Raw genomic sequence first — 15,192 nt, 5'->3', positions numbered from 1 at the left:
ATATACTTTTCTAAGAAAAGTTAGAACAAGCCTCAGCCCTTAAAGGAGCATCCATGGGAGAACAAGGAATTGCAAGCATGGGAATATTCCACCTATTTCCCTGTAACACCCTGAGCCCCATCCCTTTAAAAATGGATAGTCTATTCTACTTCTCCTTCCCCAGGGCGGCAGAGGGGTTGAGAACACAGCAAGAACATGGCCCACAGAATTAACTAACCGGGGCTCATAGGGGTCCACAGAGATTGAAGAGACAAACACAGACCCTGTATGGGTCTGAGTTAGGGCCTCTGCATTTATCTTACAGTTGTGTAGTTTGATGTTCTTGTGGGACTCCTAACAGTGAAAGTGGGAGTTGTCTTTGGCTCTTTTACCTGCTCTGGGGACCCATTTCTTCCTACTGGGTTGCCCCATCTAACCTTGATATGAGGGCTTGTGCCCAATCTCACTGTAACTTGCTATACCATATTCATTTGAGATCCTTGGGAGGCCTTCTCTTTTTCTTTTTTTAAGGGAAACACAAGAGGAGTGGATCTGGGGAAGGGGCGGGGGGACGGAGAAAAGTGGAGGGAGGAGAAACTGCAATCGGCCAGGACATAATGCATGAGAGAAGAATGACAGAGAGAAAGAGAAGGGGAGGGAAAGAAGAAAGGAAGGAAGGTAGAAAGGAAGGAAGGGTTGCATTCTCTATCCTATTTTTTCCAAGTCTGAATTTTTATAAACTGTCTCCTCCATCAATCTTTCTCCTGGTTTACTTTGGTGACAGTGGTAGGTTATACAACCTAAGCCCCTGGTAACTGTGCTGTTTATTATGTGTCCTTATCCAGTATTTGTTGCACAATCCAGAGCAGGGACTGGCAAACTGTTCTATGGAGTAAATATTTCCAGCCTGGAGAATATAGGGTTTCTGACTTTGCTGCTCAGCTTTGCCTATAATGATAAAGTAGCCACAGGCCAGATGGAAATGGATGCATCTGGTTATATAAATAAAGCTTTATTTATAAAAGTAGGCAGCAGGCCAGATTGGCTTGAGGGTTATGGTTTGCTGACTTCATATTAAAAGCTTGTTCAGATACAGCTGCAAGCTTTTGTCAGCAAGGGCTGTGTCCTGCATCTGGTGGCATGCACTGTCATGTGCCCCTCTCTATGGCATCTCTATCCCTTCTTGCTCCAAGACTATAAACCTACAGTGCCAGCTGAAGTTCATCTATAATATAAAATGTCCCATTATCAGCAATTTGTTTACCCTGAGACAGAATATAAAACAGAAACGAAAATGATTGATATCCTTCAAAAGCAAGTTTTAAAACAATGAATGGGTTACTTTGCATGCCCCCATGGTAACCAGCGTGTCATCTTTTTCCTTTAGTATCATTATTAACTCCTGGATTTAATACTGTTGGCATGCTGTGGCTGTATTCTTAGTGATGCTTTAGGGACAGCTTGTACATGGCTCCCAGTCCTTTGGACACATCGTTAGGAGTCCCTGGCAGTGCTGTGTGTGTCTATACCTCAAAAGAGCCCAGCCCAAACTTGTGCGTACTCTTTGCCAATCATCTGTGTCTCCTCAGAAATGTGGAGAGGAACTAAATAGTGCTTGATTAGTTTCTAAAGTATTTTAGTGAGTATGTTTTCAAAAGAAAAGATTTGCCATGAATTTGCACTCACTGGCAGTGCTGTGTAAAACACTGCCTGGAACTAATCCTGTCTATCTTGCGTCTCCCTTTTCTGGTGTTGAATTTCCCAGTTCCATGGCCGCTGTGCTATCACTCACTTGGCTTTGGTGTCCCTGAATTATTCCAGCCAAGATGGACGGATCAAAGAGCAGCTTAGGTGAGCTACAGAGAAAGAGCTCAGTTCTTAGAAATGGGCTTTTCCATCCTTTTGACTCCTGCACATTCCATCACTGGCCATTGATCTGTAGTGCAGTCATCCCATAATGGCGCCTTCAAACTTTAGACACGGGCTCCCTGGGTATCAGGAGGAAGGAGAAGGTGAAAGTCAAGTACCTGGGACGGAGGTGGGGGTTGATGTGACAGTGTAACAGTCAGGTTCTAATTGACTTCTGTGACTGTATAGGGGATGAAATGCCCGCTTATGAACAAAAGTCACTGCAAGAAAAAGAGTACCAGAACAGGGGGAAGGGGTGTGTGTGACAGTGACAACAACGCAGGGGTCATGAACTTCTCTGGTTTAGATCTTTCCACAAACATAAAAGTGCATGAACAGATCTACCAACATAAGTTTAATAAAGAATTGAAGAAATGGAGTTTCATATGGAATACCTAAGTACATAGCATACACTCCTTTCACTAATTATTTACTAAGCACTGACCACAGTCCAGGATGTGCACGATGCTGGGAAATCAAAGATAGGAGAGACTGGCTATACCTGGGAGACACACGGGCAGGTGGAAGCTGTTTAAAACACAGGGGGTAAAGAAGTGAGCTGGGCATGAAAGAGGGGGGATGCTGGCTATACACAGAGAAGCCTCAGCAGGGCCTCTGTGGAATAGCTGACTGGTGCTTAGTTCAGGGGAGCACAAGCTCACCTCGCTGTGTGACCAGGAGGAATAGTGGGACCTCAGGTCTGTTCAAGACAGCTGAATCTTAGCTGCTGAGGGGCCCCATTGACACTAGTTTATCAGAAAAGAGCCAGTGACATCAGTCACTATGCAGTGTGACCTGTTTCCCCATCCTGTGGAAATTAAAGACAACTCTTTGCCCCCAGGCCCTAGAAACCAGCTTGGCAAGGATGAGGCCTACCTTGGTCTATCAGACTGGGAAAGGAGGAACTGAGAGGCTCCCCAGGAATCTCATGCTGGGAGAAGGGAAGGCTGAAATCTGGTACCAGAGGGGGATTTGTCTCCTGGAGACAACATCTCAGGCCACCTTGAAAAAAAGATTAGAGCTAGGTACTGATGCTCACCTGAAGACCACTTGGGCTCTGAGAGGGTCATTGGACCTCTTTGTCCCTCTTTCCAATGTGGCCACATTGACTTAGTCTCCTTTATCTGCTTTTCACTCTTAATTTGGCTCCTTGTTGGGTTGTTGAGGGTGCAGCTTAGCTGGCTCAGTAGCACTCTCACTGGAGCCGCCCAAACTCCTCCTCTACCCCAACAATCCACCTTTATGTCTAAACAAGGATACTGAGCAGAGATGCTCTCAGACACAGAGAGGGGGCCAGGATGGCAGGAGGGGTGATTTAACAAAAGAAAACGTCTTTGTTGCCAGGGAAGAAAGAAACACAGAGGGACTTGCCTCCAGGTCAGGCACAAGGGGAAAATCACTAGCTGGGAGGTGAATGCACCTATGGCTGGGATGCAAACATGCGTCTGGCTGGGAGGCAAATGCACATCTGAAAAGCCTTTTGAGAGAGAAGCATCTATCCCATAAAACCAGAATTTCTGCTAAAAGGAATCTGTATGCAAATTGGCCTATTCTCAATATCACTTTAATAAGAATATAAAAACCAAGAATCATGCAATCTTTTTGTAGGAGATAAACTTCTGGGACTTAAAACTATGTTTCTTAGTATTTATGATACTATTCGTAAATGTGAGGTCCCCTGTAGCCCTGCTTCACCTTCACAGGCTCCGCTGTTTATCAATACAACACATGAAGGACAACTTTCTCTCTTTCTCTGAAGGATGGGTTCATGCTTTGTTTACCTACTTGCAGGTTGCAGGATATATATATATATTATATATATATATATATATATATATATATATATGGTTCAGGCATCACTATGAGCCAACAAAGCAGAAACAGGCTAATTGCCTTTTTAACTTGTGTGAGTGTGTGTGTGTGTGTGTGTGTGTGTGTGTGTGTGTGTGTGTGTGTATGTAAAAGAGCCTGGCACTAAGTTTGTGCCTAAAAGTAGACTCACTAATGAAAAAAAAAAAAAAAAACTCAGAGGAAGAGTTCATGAGCAACACAATATCAAGATTTAAGCATATGAGGACACTTAAGAAGAAGGGGAAGAGAAGGAAAGTGGGGCGGGGACAAAATTATCTCCACCAAGGTAGTTAGACTTTCCTATGCCTGGGGCCTTCCCGAACAAGACGGAAGGCAAAGTGGGTTTCCTGTATCCAACTTGTGTTGCCAGAGGTAAACAACTTTCTTCCCATTTGGTGTAACAATTTAGCTTCAGGATGTGTGAATATAAATTTTTGCTGTACCCAAAGATGAGAAGGCAGCAGAATGTTGAAGATGGAAAGGGCCTGGACAAGTTCATTATGCACCCTCAGATAATGAAATTGTGGCTTTGCATGGTCAGGTGACTGTTTCAGACAGGCTATGCAGTTGGGGCTCACTGCAGAGCCTTGCCACAAAATACTGGGAGAGGTTCTTCAAAGGCAGACTACAATATACATATTTAAAAATTACAGACATTATTCTTAGAAAAAAACATTTAGTAATAAGGAATGAGTTGTATTAGTCACATGAAGATAACAGCCATGGAAATGAGGAGAAATCAGAGGTAAGATGGAGCCATTTGGTATTTTAAGCAATACCCTTTAACAATGCACAGAATTCAAGGAGGAGTAAGGAGAAGGGAACTGGACCCTCAGGACATCTCCACGGGACAGATTCCTACATGTAGAACACATACCTTCTTAATTTCAGATTTCAGGTTACAAGGGTTGCTCTGCTGGCTGAACAGGGATTTCTTGAATCTCTCTATAACCCTTCTCTTCAGATCATGGTGCAGAGCTGGAGGGAGCTGCAGAAAGCAAGAAGACAGTCATTGTAGCCATCTTCTCCACACCTCATCACCCCCTATGGCAAGACAATATGCACTCAACAAGACTGAGGAAGAGTCTGAATTAGTGAATTACATGCTACAGTTACTATCCTCTGTACCTAAAGAGGGCTCTGCCTCCATTTACCTTGTCATGGTTACACTTACCGACACAACTCTTCATGTGACATCTATGTTCCCACATATGTTCCATTTTGTGAAGAAGAGCCTTGACAAGGAAGATCTATTCTGCTTATGTTTAGCTGTCTATGGCATGCCATAAACATGCCACGCACCCCAGCTACAGCCCTGAGAAGGATCCGATACTTTGAACAACAAAACATGAGACTCAACAGTTCATACACAGATATCCATCTATGAATTCTTCACCTGGAGAGAAACCAAATCCTAGGGAACAGCATTACGGTGAAGAAAGACAGGGTGGGTAAACCTGCATTATGACCCAAATAGGATGATTGGATTTCTTAAGTACATGGGAAATCACTGAAGACTCTTAGGAAAGAAGGGGATTGGAGAGAACGGCTGGATTGCAGGGCTTTATGGGCAGGATATACACAGGGAATCAGAGTTATGATAGCCCAGGGGGTGAGGTGATGTCTGGGAGAAGAACAACACAGAGGAAGTAGGATCAGAATTACCTTGTTGATGAACTTTTTAAAAAAGAAAAACTATGGATAGATATCAAAAGAAGAGCAGAGGGGGAAAGGCTCTATAGGGAGATGAAATGAACACTCACAATTAATAAGAAATGGAATATTCTCAACTCAAAACAAACGCTGACCAACACAGGCTGCAGAGATGACCATGTCCCAGCCCCACTCCACTGGGATTCTTCAGTTCAGCTCGATACCATGTGACTATTTGGGGGTCAATAAAAGTTATGTGTGCCACCATGAGGGTAGGGTGATGCAAAACCCTCAGAAATCACAGTTATCGTTCACATGGATTAAAAAGGGAACATGTAAGGTCAAGGAGAGAGTTTTTAGTATTTGTCTCCTATCAAGGTGTGGGATGGAGCAGTGTAGAGGATGAAGGTTCACCCTGGCGAGACAGGCCTTGGTAATTCCCTATTGCTTCACACCTGAAGGTGTCACCTCGCTAAACCAAACAGCAGAGGGCAGTGGTTACCTAGGTCTAACCAGCAACCTTGCAGTTTGATTGCATCAAGTCCCTGCACGGGAAAGGCTGCACATACAACTTGCTACAGTGACATTTTGAAGGTGAGGATCTCCTTCAAGGGGGTTCAGCCTAAGTCTTGGAGGTATCAGATTAACTGCCAGATTAATTCAGACTTCCTGAAAAGTCTTGCTAGTTATTTAACCTGATAAGCCTCTGGTTATCTTGAAGGTTCGTCCATTGCCCCTGAATTCAATATGTTACAGCTCATTTGAGTAAGCTCACATCCAGTCCACTGACTTGAGTTGGGCACATGGACAGTGCAAGCAAGCTACTGTGTCTCACTGGGATAAGTGTCATTAGCACAGTGTCCCATTCATAAAGCTTTCAGTGAGAATTTAGAACTTTACACAGAATGGTAAGGGCTCAATTGTAAATGAATTGAGTATAATAACACAGTTTATATAAAAACGGAACCCACAGCTCATGGGTGCTGGGCACTGCCATCACTCCTGGATTCTCATGTTCCTGTGTCTCTCCCACAGGAAACTTACATGTCACATTCTTGTTCTAGGTGAAGAAAGAATGTGTCACACACCTTCCTTCTGAGGTGTAGGCCTCCTGCATCAGACTCACCCTTCAGCTAACACCACTAGCACACACTGCCATACAGATTCTCACAGGTTATGAACATTCTGATATTCTTTATTACATCCGAGGCACACGCAGCTCATAAGAATACCCATTCTTGATGAAGAAACTGGTTTTAGAAAAGATAGTGTTTTCTTTAATTCGTGTATCTAAAAGGTTTTACTATACCATACAAATTAATAAAATGAGAAAAAAACAAATCTAGTCTATATGCTTTCTTAAAGTTGTATCTATATGGATTCTTTCCAAACGCCTGGATTCTCTACCCAGGAATAGATGAGCAAGGCACCAACAATTTGCAGGGCTCCATTGGATAAATAGTAGACCAAAAATAGTACTTTAATCTATTTTGACATTTTACAGCTTAAGAATTTCCCCTAAATGTTAAAATCAAGTGTTGTAAGATTGCCATTTAAAGAAATAAAACCTAACACTTTTCTTAGAATTTCAAGTCCCTAAAAACAGAGTTGATATGAGAAATGCAGCCATGCTGTGACTATCGTTTTCTGTTGACTCTGTCACTGTAGCCATGAGCACCCAGGGGACCCAGTGAATGAACAGACTGTTCTGTACTTAACTGTTGCTGCACAACATGATATGGCTCACCGAGAACCAGGGGACAAAATCCACTGCTGATAGCTCCCCTATGAAGGGCAATGCTGTGGTCCCTCCCCAAACTACCCATCTCTTCTCTGGGAGACAGATGCAATTTTTAAAGTTGTTATATGATGACTTCAAAGCATTTATTTAACAAAATGATTAAAGTATAGTAGAGAATTAAAGCTGGTTTCATTCCTTCAACTATGCAGGTCTTAGCGATGCAATGACTAAAAGGTGATATACGAGCATTAATCATTGTCTGCTCATAGACACCTGGTTCCCAGCATCTGAGATAAGCCACTCATTGCCTGCTTAGCATGCTGCTCTCAAGACTTCTAACCCAGCATGATAAAAACAGATGTGCAATAGAGGACCGTAACCTCCTGACGTGTAGAACTGTTGCCGTTAGATGGAATTGGCAGATATGTCTCCATGGAAACCAGAAAGAAATGGTCCCCACCAACCAGTAGCTAGGTTTTCTGTCAGTCCACACCACGGTGCTCAGGAGGACAGAAGGAAGGAAGGGGGCTGCCCCACTTCTCAGGTCGGTCTTACTTTGAACAAGCTTCCTCTGCACAGTCTGGTCTTCTGTGCAGCAAATGCACAGCTGTATATCTCTCCTTCCCATGAATGGCACTGGCTGTGGTGAGCACTGTACATTAAACTTCCCAGCGGGGAGTCTTTCCTCACTGAGTCAATAATGTGAGGTTGAAAGTATTCTAAAAGTACATTTGCAAAACCCACAGCTGTTATGGCTGAACTAGCAGCATGAAATTCCTGCCACTGGCCAAAGAGCACAAGGTCGCCCAGTGCACCAGCAGTTTAAAGGAATAATGACACATTCACAAGAGTTTTATCCTTGCTTTAAAATGCATAGAAATCCAACAAAGAAGGGGTATATACCCATTAAAGTGTTTATTTACCACGGGAATTTACATACAGAAATTGTGCTAAATTTCAAAGGATATTTCTCTCAATTTAATGATGAACAATCAGAGTAACTAAAGAGCTATTTGAGGATCTTTCTATGGCACTAAAGCGTATTTTCACAAACTCTCCTATTAGTACATAAATGGACATGCAAATACAACAGGTCTACTGTCTGATGATGAGTGGATGACACCCATATTCATTAATCTAGTTCACTCCCAGATGGTTCCCTGCATTCCTCCACACTCTTCCATTTAATCAATTAGAGTTCTTTGTGATTACCTAAGACACAGGCTGACATCAGAAAACAGTGAGAAAACTGGATGTTGGTGGCGCACGCCTTTAATCCCAGAACTCTGGAGGCAGAGGCAGGCGGGTCTCTGTGAGTTGGAGGCCAGCCTGGTCCCAGAGGGAGTGCCAGGATAGGCTCCAAAGCTCCACAGAGAAACCCTGTTTTGGAAAAAAAAAAGAAAAGAAAAGAAAAGAAAAAGAAAACAGTGAGATAAAGAATCAATTTAGAATCTGCATTCAGAAGGGCAGTTGACAGTGTAAGTGAAAGGAACATTAGACTTGGGCAAAAGTAATAGATAAGACAGGCACTCATCTCCAAGCATAAGATGCCCCCAAATAGGGGGTGAATGACACAGGGGACAAAGGGAACCCAGAGGCTGTGCAGTACCAAAGAAGGAGGTGGCTTTGCCTGCCTGGTCCCCAGTGTAGGTGGTGGCCAGTGACTGTCAGTCCATCCTGATTGTTCTGCTAGGACAGCAGGGCGTTTCTCCCTTGCTAGCTGGCCAGACACTAAGTTTTATAGGTAGGAGCTGCTGAGAGACCCGGAGGAGGATGGAGTGCATCCTTCCAAGTCCAAGATGCTCTGCCCTTGCTTGGCTTCATCAGCAGATAGTAGTCAGTACATGCTGGGACCCAAGGTGGTTGGTGCCTACTCCCATTCAGCAGGACCATCAATAAGTGGCATTTCAGATATTTCTACCAACAACCCCCAGTGGCCTTCTTGATCCCATAGAGGGTGTTTTCTGGCACACTAATCTGTAGTGCTGACTTCAGCAGGGACCTCAGTGCAGTGGTCTGGCCTGTCTCCAAGGGCGGGCTTTAAGTTTTGCCAGCACAGCACCACAGCAAATCTCACTGGGCCCAGGGCGGAAGTGTCTACTCCCACATTTGCTCTCTTCTTGAATGCAATGCCTTAGCCCTAAAGGTACTGGATTGAACCCCAAAGCATGAAATTGGGGCATCTTTTTGAACCTCAGTGAAACTGGGAATCTTAAACCCAAGCCACTTTCAGTTTTTGTTATTGTCAGGGGCCATAATTTCTTGCTCTGTCCTGAGGAAACAAACCTCCCTTGCTTGAAAATTGGATGAGAAACTCACTGGGAGCAGAGATCTTCAAAAGGTATACACTTTCTTCACAAGACCCTCAGGGATGAGGATCAAATCCATAACCCATCATATCTCCTTACAATCATGAGGATTGGTCCACACTAAGGCTCTAGAAGGAGTGATTTACACGTCCCAAACTCACAAGGTCGTAGTGCAAAACAGTGGCACCTCAGATTGACAAGTATATCCTGTGGATGTTATGTGGGGAGGGATAAACAGGGCACTGGATCCAGCTGAGCCCACAGGTGTGGGTACACACAGTCACCGTAATGCACTGGATGGGCTGGTTCATGCAGATGACAGTGCAGATTGCCTCTCTGTCTGTGAGCTTGTCTTTAGTGGGGGTAAAAGGCAGAGCTTACAGAGGACAGAATTTTCAGAGGTGCAGAGAAGTGGGGATGGTGGGGTGATGTGGATTTCCTATCTGTGGACTGCACACCCCTCCCTAGCTGAGCTTGAACAAAGCCTCCCAGGTATTAACCAGCACTGGACAGCGCAACAGGGGCCCTGCACCCATGCAAACCGTGAAGCTGCTCACCTTTGCTGGTCATGTGAGCCTGAAAGATACAGGAGTCTAGGGAATCAAACAACACAGGCAGAGTGATTAAACTAGATGACCAGTGACCAGCTGCAGCATTTACAGCATTACAAAGAGAGGCAAGCATGTACTCATGAAGCACCTTGGCTTCAGCAAGCTTTGGCGGAGAAACTAGTCGGGCATTCCCAGAAAGGAAGCTGATGCTTGCACTACTGAATATTTTTGTTTGTTGTGGTAACAGAAAAGATGATCCAGATTTTATAGGCAAAGTTCTGACCCGAGTTGCCACTGCCTCAGTGAAGGTTCTCTACCTCTCATAGTTTTTAGAACTAGGTCCACTCAGGGCCCAGCCAAAGCCCCCTGGCTAGGAGGGAAGCTGGAGTCCCTGGATAAGGAATCCTGAAACATTACAATAGGAACTCTTCATAAATTTTCCTCTGCACTATCCCCAGGAAAATGTGCAGCCATTTATCAAAGTGACCATCTACTGGGGAAAAGAATATGCTGGCTTCTCAGAAATACCAGGCACTGGTTATAAATCAGCAGCAATTCCTACAGTCTTAAACTATCCTTAGCTTATAGAAATCAACATTTTGTCCCTCAAGATGGGTAAGGACAGATGAAGTCTGAGTATATACTTTTCTTATCAGGAGGAAGCTAGTACATATGCCTGCAGAAAAGTTCTTTTCTGAAGGCCCTGGATGTATAAATAGATTTGCCATAACTGGCTCCAAAGTTCTTATGGTGGCTCTTAGGATCTTATGGTAACCAGAACACGGGTTAGTTAGTCATCTTGTTGCTTGGACCAAAAAAAAAAAAAAGGCAGAAAAACAAAACAAAAACCTGACAAAAGCAATGGGAGGGAGGGAGGGAGGGAGGGAGGGAGGGAGGGAGGGAGGGAGGGAGGGAGAGACGGAGGGATGGAGGGGGATTTATTTTGGTTTACAGTTCTAGGGCACTCAACCAGTAACAGTTGGGAAGGTCCAGTGGCAGCAGCAAACAGCTGGTCACACTGGAATTGTGTGCTTGCTCAGCTCCCTTTCTCCTGTTTATTCAGTCCAGGTTCCAGCCCATGATAACCACTTTCGAGGTGGCTCTTCCAACTTCAACTAACTCAATCTATAGAGTCCCTCACAGACATTTCTTCCATGGTGATGTTAATGCTCTTAATCTAATTGGAAATCAAGGTTAACTACATGACATTCATACCTCCCGATGCCTACAATAGTATTTGGCGCTCAATAGAAGCTTACTGAAAGAACAAACAAAATCACCAGGTGACACTGTCTCAAACTTCAAAGTACTTCAAAGTACTTTGAAGGAGGGAAGGAAAGAAGGAAGGAAGGAAGGAAGGAAGGAAGGAAGGAAGGAAGGAAGGAAGGAAGGAAGATGTTACTAGTAAGTGGTCCATGGCTTAGGTGAAGGAACACCCAGTTGTCCAGCACTGGACAGAAGTGTGTCCGCAACACTAGTCTTCAGCCCTGAACTTCTCAGTACTGAAGTATTACTCAGATTCACAAACAGGAAGTCTAATGGTCCTGGGTTTCATGAGTCAGGTTTTCACATCCTTGAGTTTCTGTTGTCAAAGCAGATGGAAGGAAAAAGATCCCATTTCCCCTCAATCCTATGATAAAGTTGCTGGTAGAAAACACTGCCAAGCCCTGTAACCTCTTTGCACCCCACACTAAAGGGCCACTTGTATAGAAGTCTGCTTAAGCACAATGAGAGTGCAGGAAGAAGCCGTGGAGAAAATTGGACACATTTATTGCTATGCCAAAGTGTCCCCACATACACATACAAGTGGTTGGAGAGGGAAAACAATTCAGTGTTCACTGTGACCCAAGTCCCACCAGGCTGTATTTTCTCCGCAGTGTTAGTGCTGGCCTTGTGGCTGAGATGAGAGGTGGCACACAGTGACCTGTGTGATATAGATAAGGTGATACTGCACACACTGACCTGTGTGATATAGATGACTTTGTGCAGCTGGATGAGAATCTGCTGAATGGGGTCACTGATCTGCCGCACTTTCCGCTGGGATACCGCGATGCCTGCAGATGCTGTGGGTGATAAATTCCGCAGTGAGTCAAGTTTACTTAAAAGTGGCATTCATGGAAAAAAAAATCTGGGGGAAAAAGAAGCCAGGATCTCATTGTACCTGTAACGTGACGCCCTATAACACTTCTGTGTTTTATATAATAAGCTGTTATTTCTCTCCACCCCTCAAGCACATAGGAAACAAAAATATTCCTTGCATAATATTTGAAAGACCGGGTGCCCTTGGATATTTTGTCTGCAAATGCAGGAGGCTGTCATTAGGAGGGAGTCGTGCCTCAGATATGGAGCTCTGAGGAGGGTTTTTTTATTTGTTTGTTTGTTTTAGATAGTAAATTCATCATACCTTCTACAACATACTTTAAATCTGATTTTATCAAAACTACTAGACACAAACACCAAATCGGCAAAACTTCACAGTAGAATTAAGTACTGTTCAAATCCTTAAATACTATAAATCTTAATGTCTACGGGTCTCAGTAGTCAGGGTTAACTTGCTCTGCCTGAATTCTCACTGTAAAGCCATTACACCTTCACAGCTAATAGCTATCAGTTTGCATAAGAGCTGCTTCACCTACTTCGCATTCCTAGTCAAGGTGGTCTACTCCTGAGGACTACAAAGCTAATATAGGAAGGGCCTCACTCCCTGTGCCAGCCACGCCTCTGTCCTCTCATACACAGACTGTAATAGAAAGCATAGAAGATACCAGAAGCATAACACCCCTCTTCCTTCTGGGTCCCCTTCCCAGCTATACCACATTTTCTTCAATAATACTCGTTTTAACAGCTTTTTTCTAATTAAAATTAAGTTTCCAGGACTCCTTTTCTTCCCTCCATGCCATTTCAAGCATTAAGAAATTAAATTTGTTATAGTAATTGCTTCCGAAGCTACTATGATTTTAAAGATGATTCTTACACGTGTGCTTTCAGAACAGGTTGTCTCACCATAAGTGCTTTGTTTTCAAAAATTCAAGAGAATTTAATGTGGTTGTTTAAAAACATGAAATCATCCATTTAAGGCACAAAACAAAAAGGAAAACATGAAGATTCTCTTTTGTGAGCATCTCTATTTACTTGTTTGAAAATTAGCAGAAATAACTCAGCTCTGTACCATGTGATTCCAACTTTTTGTTTGGATGTAAAGGGTCTGTCTCTCTTGAAAACTCCTTGTAAGCATCAATTATTGGATCATTAAACTATGATTTGATAAATTACCCTCAGGGCAAAAATACGAGTGAGTGAATCACAAGAATTAACTAACTGCAGCTAAGAACAGAGCAGTAAGGCTGACTGCTCCTCACAGTAGCCCCAACCTCTGCCTGTGTCCCCACCCAAAGGTCTCCTAAAGAGCAACCTCCTGCCTGTGCTCACTGAAAACTGTGCAAAGTACCAAGTTCACGCTGGCAAGCCAAACGTGGAGGACTTGGCTTTGTGTCATTTTGTGCTGGTGAGTCTGTTGGGATTTGCAGACACAGCATTTATAGAAAACAAGCTAAACTCTCACAACAAGACTGGGCACTTTTAGGTTTGTGACAGCATTTTGAGTGGGTACAAAACAGGCTTGACTCTACCTTACCACAGTCATGCTCATCTGTGGCCCTAAATACAAAAACAAAGAATTAGCTAGCTGCCTGTTGCTTAACACACAGGTATGTCCTTTAACTTAAAGAACTAGGTTTTCAGTCTGTCTGCCACCACTCCTCAGCTCCAGAAAACTCTTGACTTTTTGAAAATAGCTTTGATTGCTTACTCTCTTAAAGCAAAATTCCAAATGTTTAGTTGCAAATGCCTCTTGTAAATCAAGCAAACGAACACACAAAAATGTGTATTACAGATGAGGTTCATGTCTTTGGGGACCACCTCTTACAAGAGCCAGTCATCAGAAGTAACTGCTGGCATTAGCAAGGTCCCTTCGCATTCCTTATGCTCGTCCATTTTACACACATGCACACTTAACTCCAAACAGCAACTTTCCAGCTATCTTTGAGCCCTGACTTCAGCTTAATAGGTTATGAGCAGCACTGTGAAAAAGCAATGCAATGAATTGGAAGAGAACTGGCATTGGAGAGGTTGAGTTTTCATAAATATCTACATAAAATGGTCACTATTTTTTGGAGTCTTTATATACTTTATGGAGTAAGTGGTTAATATTCTCATGAAAGCAGAATGGCAAAATTTGGAAAACAGCTTATAATAGTCTGATTAGTTCTGTGCCACTGAAAAGCAGTAGTGGTGGGCAAGGCAAACAGAATTCTCTTTCTATCTGTGGCACATTTTTCCCTGGGGTATCATTCAAGATATTTTAGGCTCACTCATCACATGTTTAACATCAAAATGCTCTACACCAAGCTCTGCCATGATCTTTGGGACTACGGAGAATTCAGCAGGCAGGCTCTGTAACTGTCACCCTACCACTAACTCAGTCTCTCCTTCCTTAGGCAGGTCCTGGCTTTCAAAGGCAAGTAGACAGGCAGCAATGCTGAGGGGAGAACAGGGAAGGAAGAGGCAGAGCTGATAAGCTCACACTAGCTTGCAGGAAGGCATGACTGGAGTCAACTCTGAGTTACCTGGTCTTGGTCTTGATCCTATGCCACCAATGAAATCCCTGGAAACAGAATCAGATAGGGGCCATTAGGAAAGTTCCACCTAGTGACAAACAGTTATTGAGAGTTGCATTTTGCTGTATTCAGTAAAGAAAAAAAAAAGCAACATTTTGAATGCAGGATGGACTTTCTTCTGGGAAACAGAAGTACCTTGTCCTGCCAGGGTGGTTTGTGATGAGCAAACCTTGGAGATGAGCAAGAGTCTAAAGCTCAGCATCCCAAATGGTGCTTCTGGTACCATTAAAATCAAAGCAGTGATTATCGTGTGTGTGTGTGTTTGTGTGTGTGTGTGTGTGTGTGTGTGTGTGTGTGTGTGTGTGTGTGTGTGTGTGTGATAGGGTCTCATGTAGCTCACACTAGTCTCAAACTTGCTACATAGCTAAACCCTACCTGGCTGTGATTATTGTATTAAAAACAATATTAACTTCTTATGTGTGGTATTTTCCATGATTTGTCCTTCAAATGAAAAGTAAAAATAAAACCCAACCACTATATAATATTTCTATGAGAGAAAATTATTTTTACACTGTAACAACTAC

At 43.4% G+C, this 15,192-nt stretch overlaps 1 protein-coding gene across 1 annotated transcript in view; it reads right to left on the bottom strand.

Moving 5' to 3' along the window:
- Nucleotides 1-15,192, bottom strand: part of Nek10 (NIMA related kinase 10) — a 159,929-nt gene that overhangs the window by 16,919 nt on the left and 127,818 nt on the right. Inside the window, exons 29-31 of the mRNA XM_035453369.1 lie at nt 14,618-14,655; nt 11,955-12,055; nt 4,616-4,726 (exon numbers count right to left, since the gene is read on the bottom strand). Of these exons, the coding sequence (XP_035309260.1) occupies nt 4,616-4,726; nt 11,955-12,055; nt 14,618-14,655 (250 nt within the window). The remainder of the gene's footprint in view (nt 1-4,615; nt 4,727-11,954; nt 12,056-14,617; nt 14,656-15,192) is intronic.

The sequence above is a fragment of the Cricetulus griseus genome, assembly GCF_003668045.3.
Source record: "Cricetulus griseus strain 17A/GY chromosome 1 unlocalized genomic scaffold, alternate assembly CriGri-PICRH-1.0 chr1_1, whole genome shotgun sequence".
Classification (NCBI taxonomy): Eukaryota; Metazoa; Chordata; class Mammalia; order Rodentia; family Cricetidae; genus Cricetulus; species Cricetulus griseus.
The sequence above is the reverse complement of the archived record's forward strand: the minus strand, read 5'-3'. Positions and strand labels throughout refer to the sequence as shown.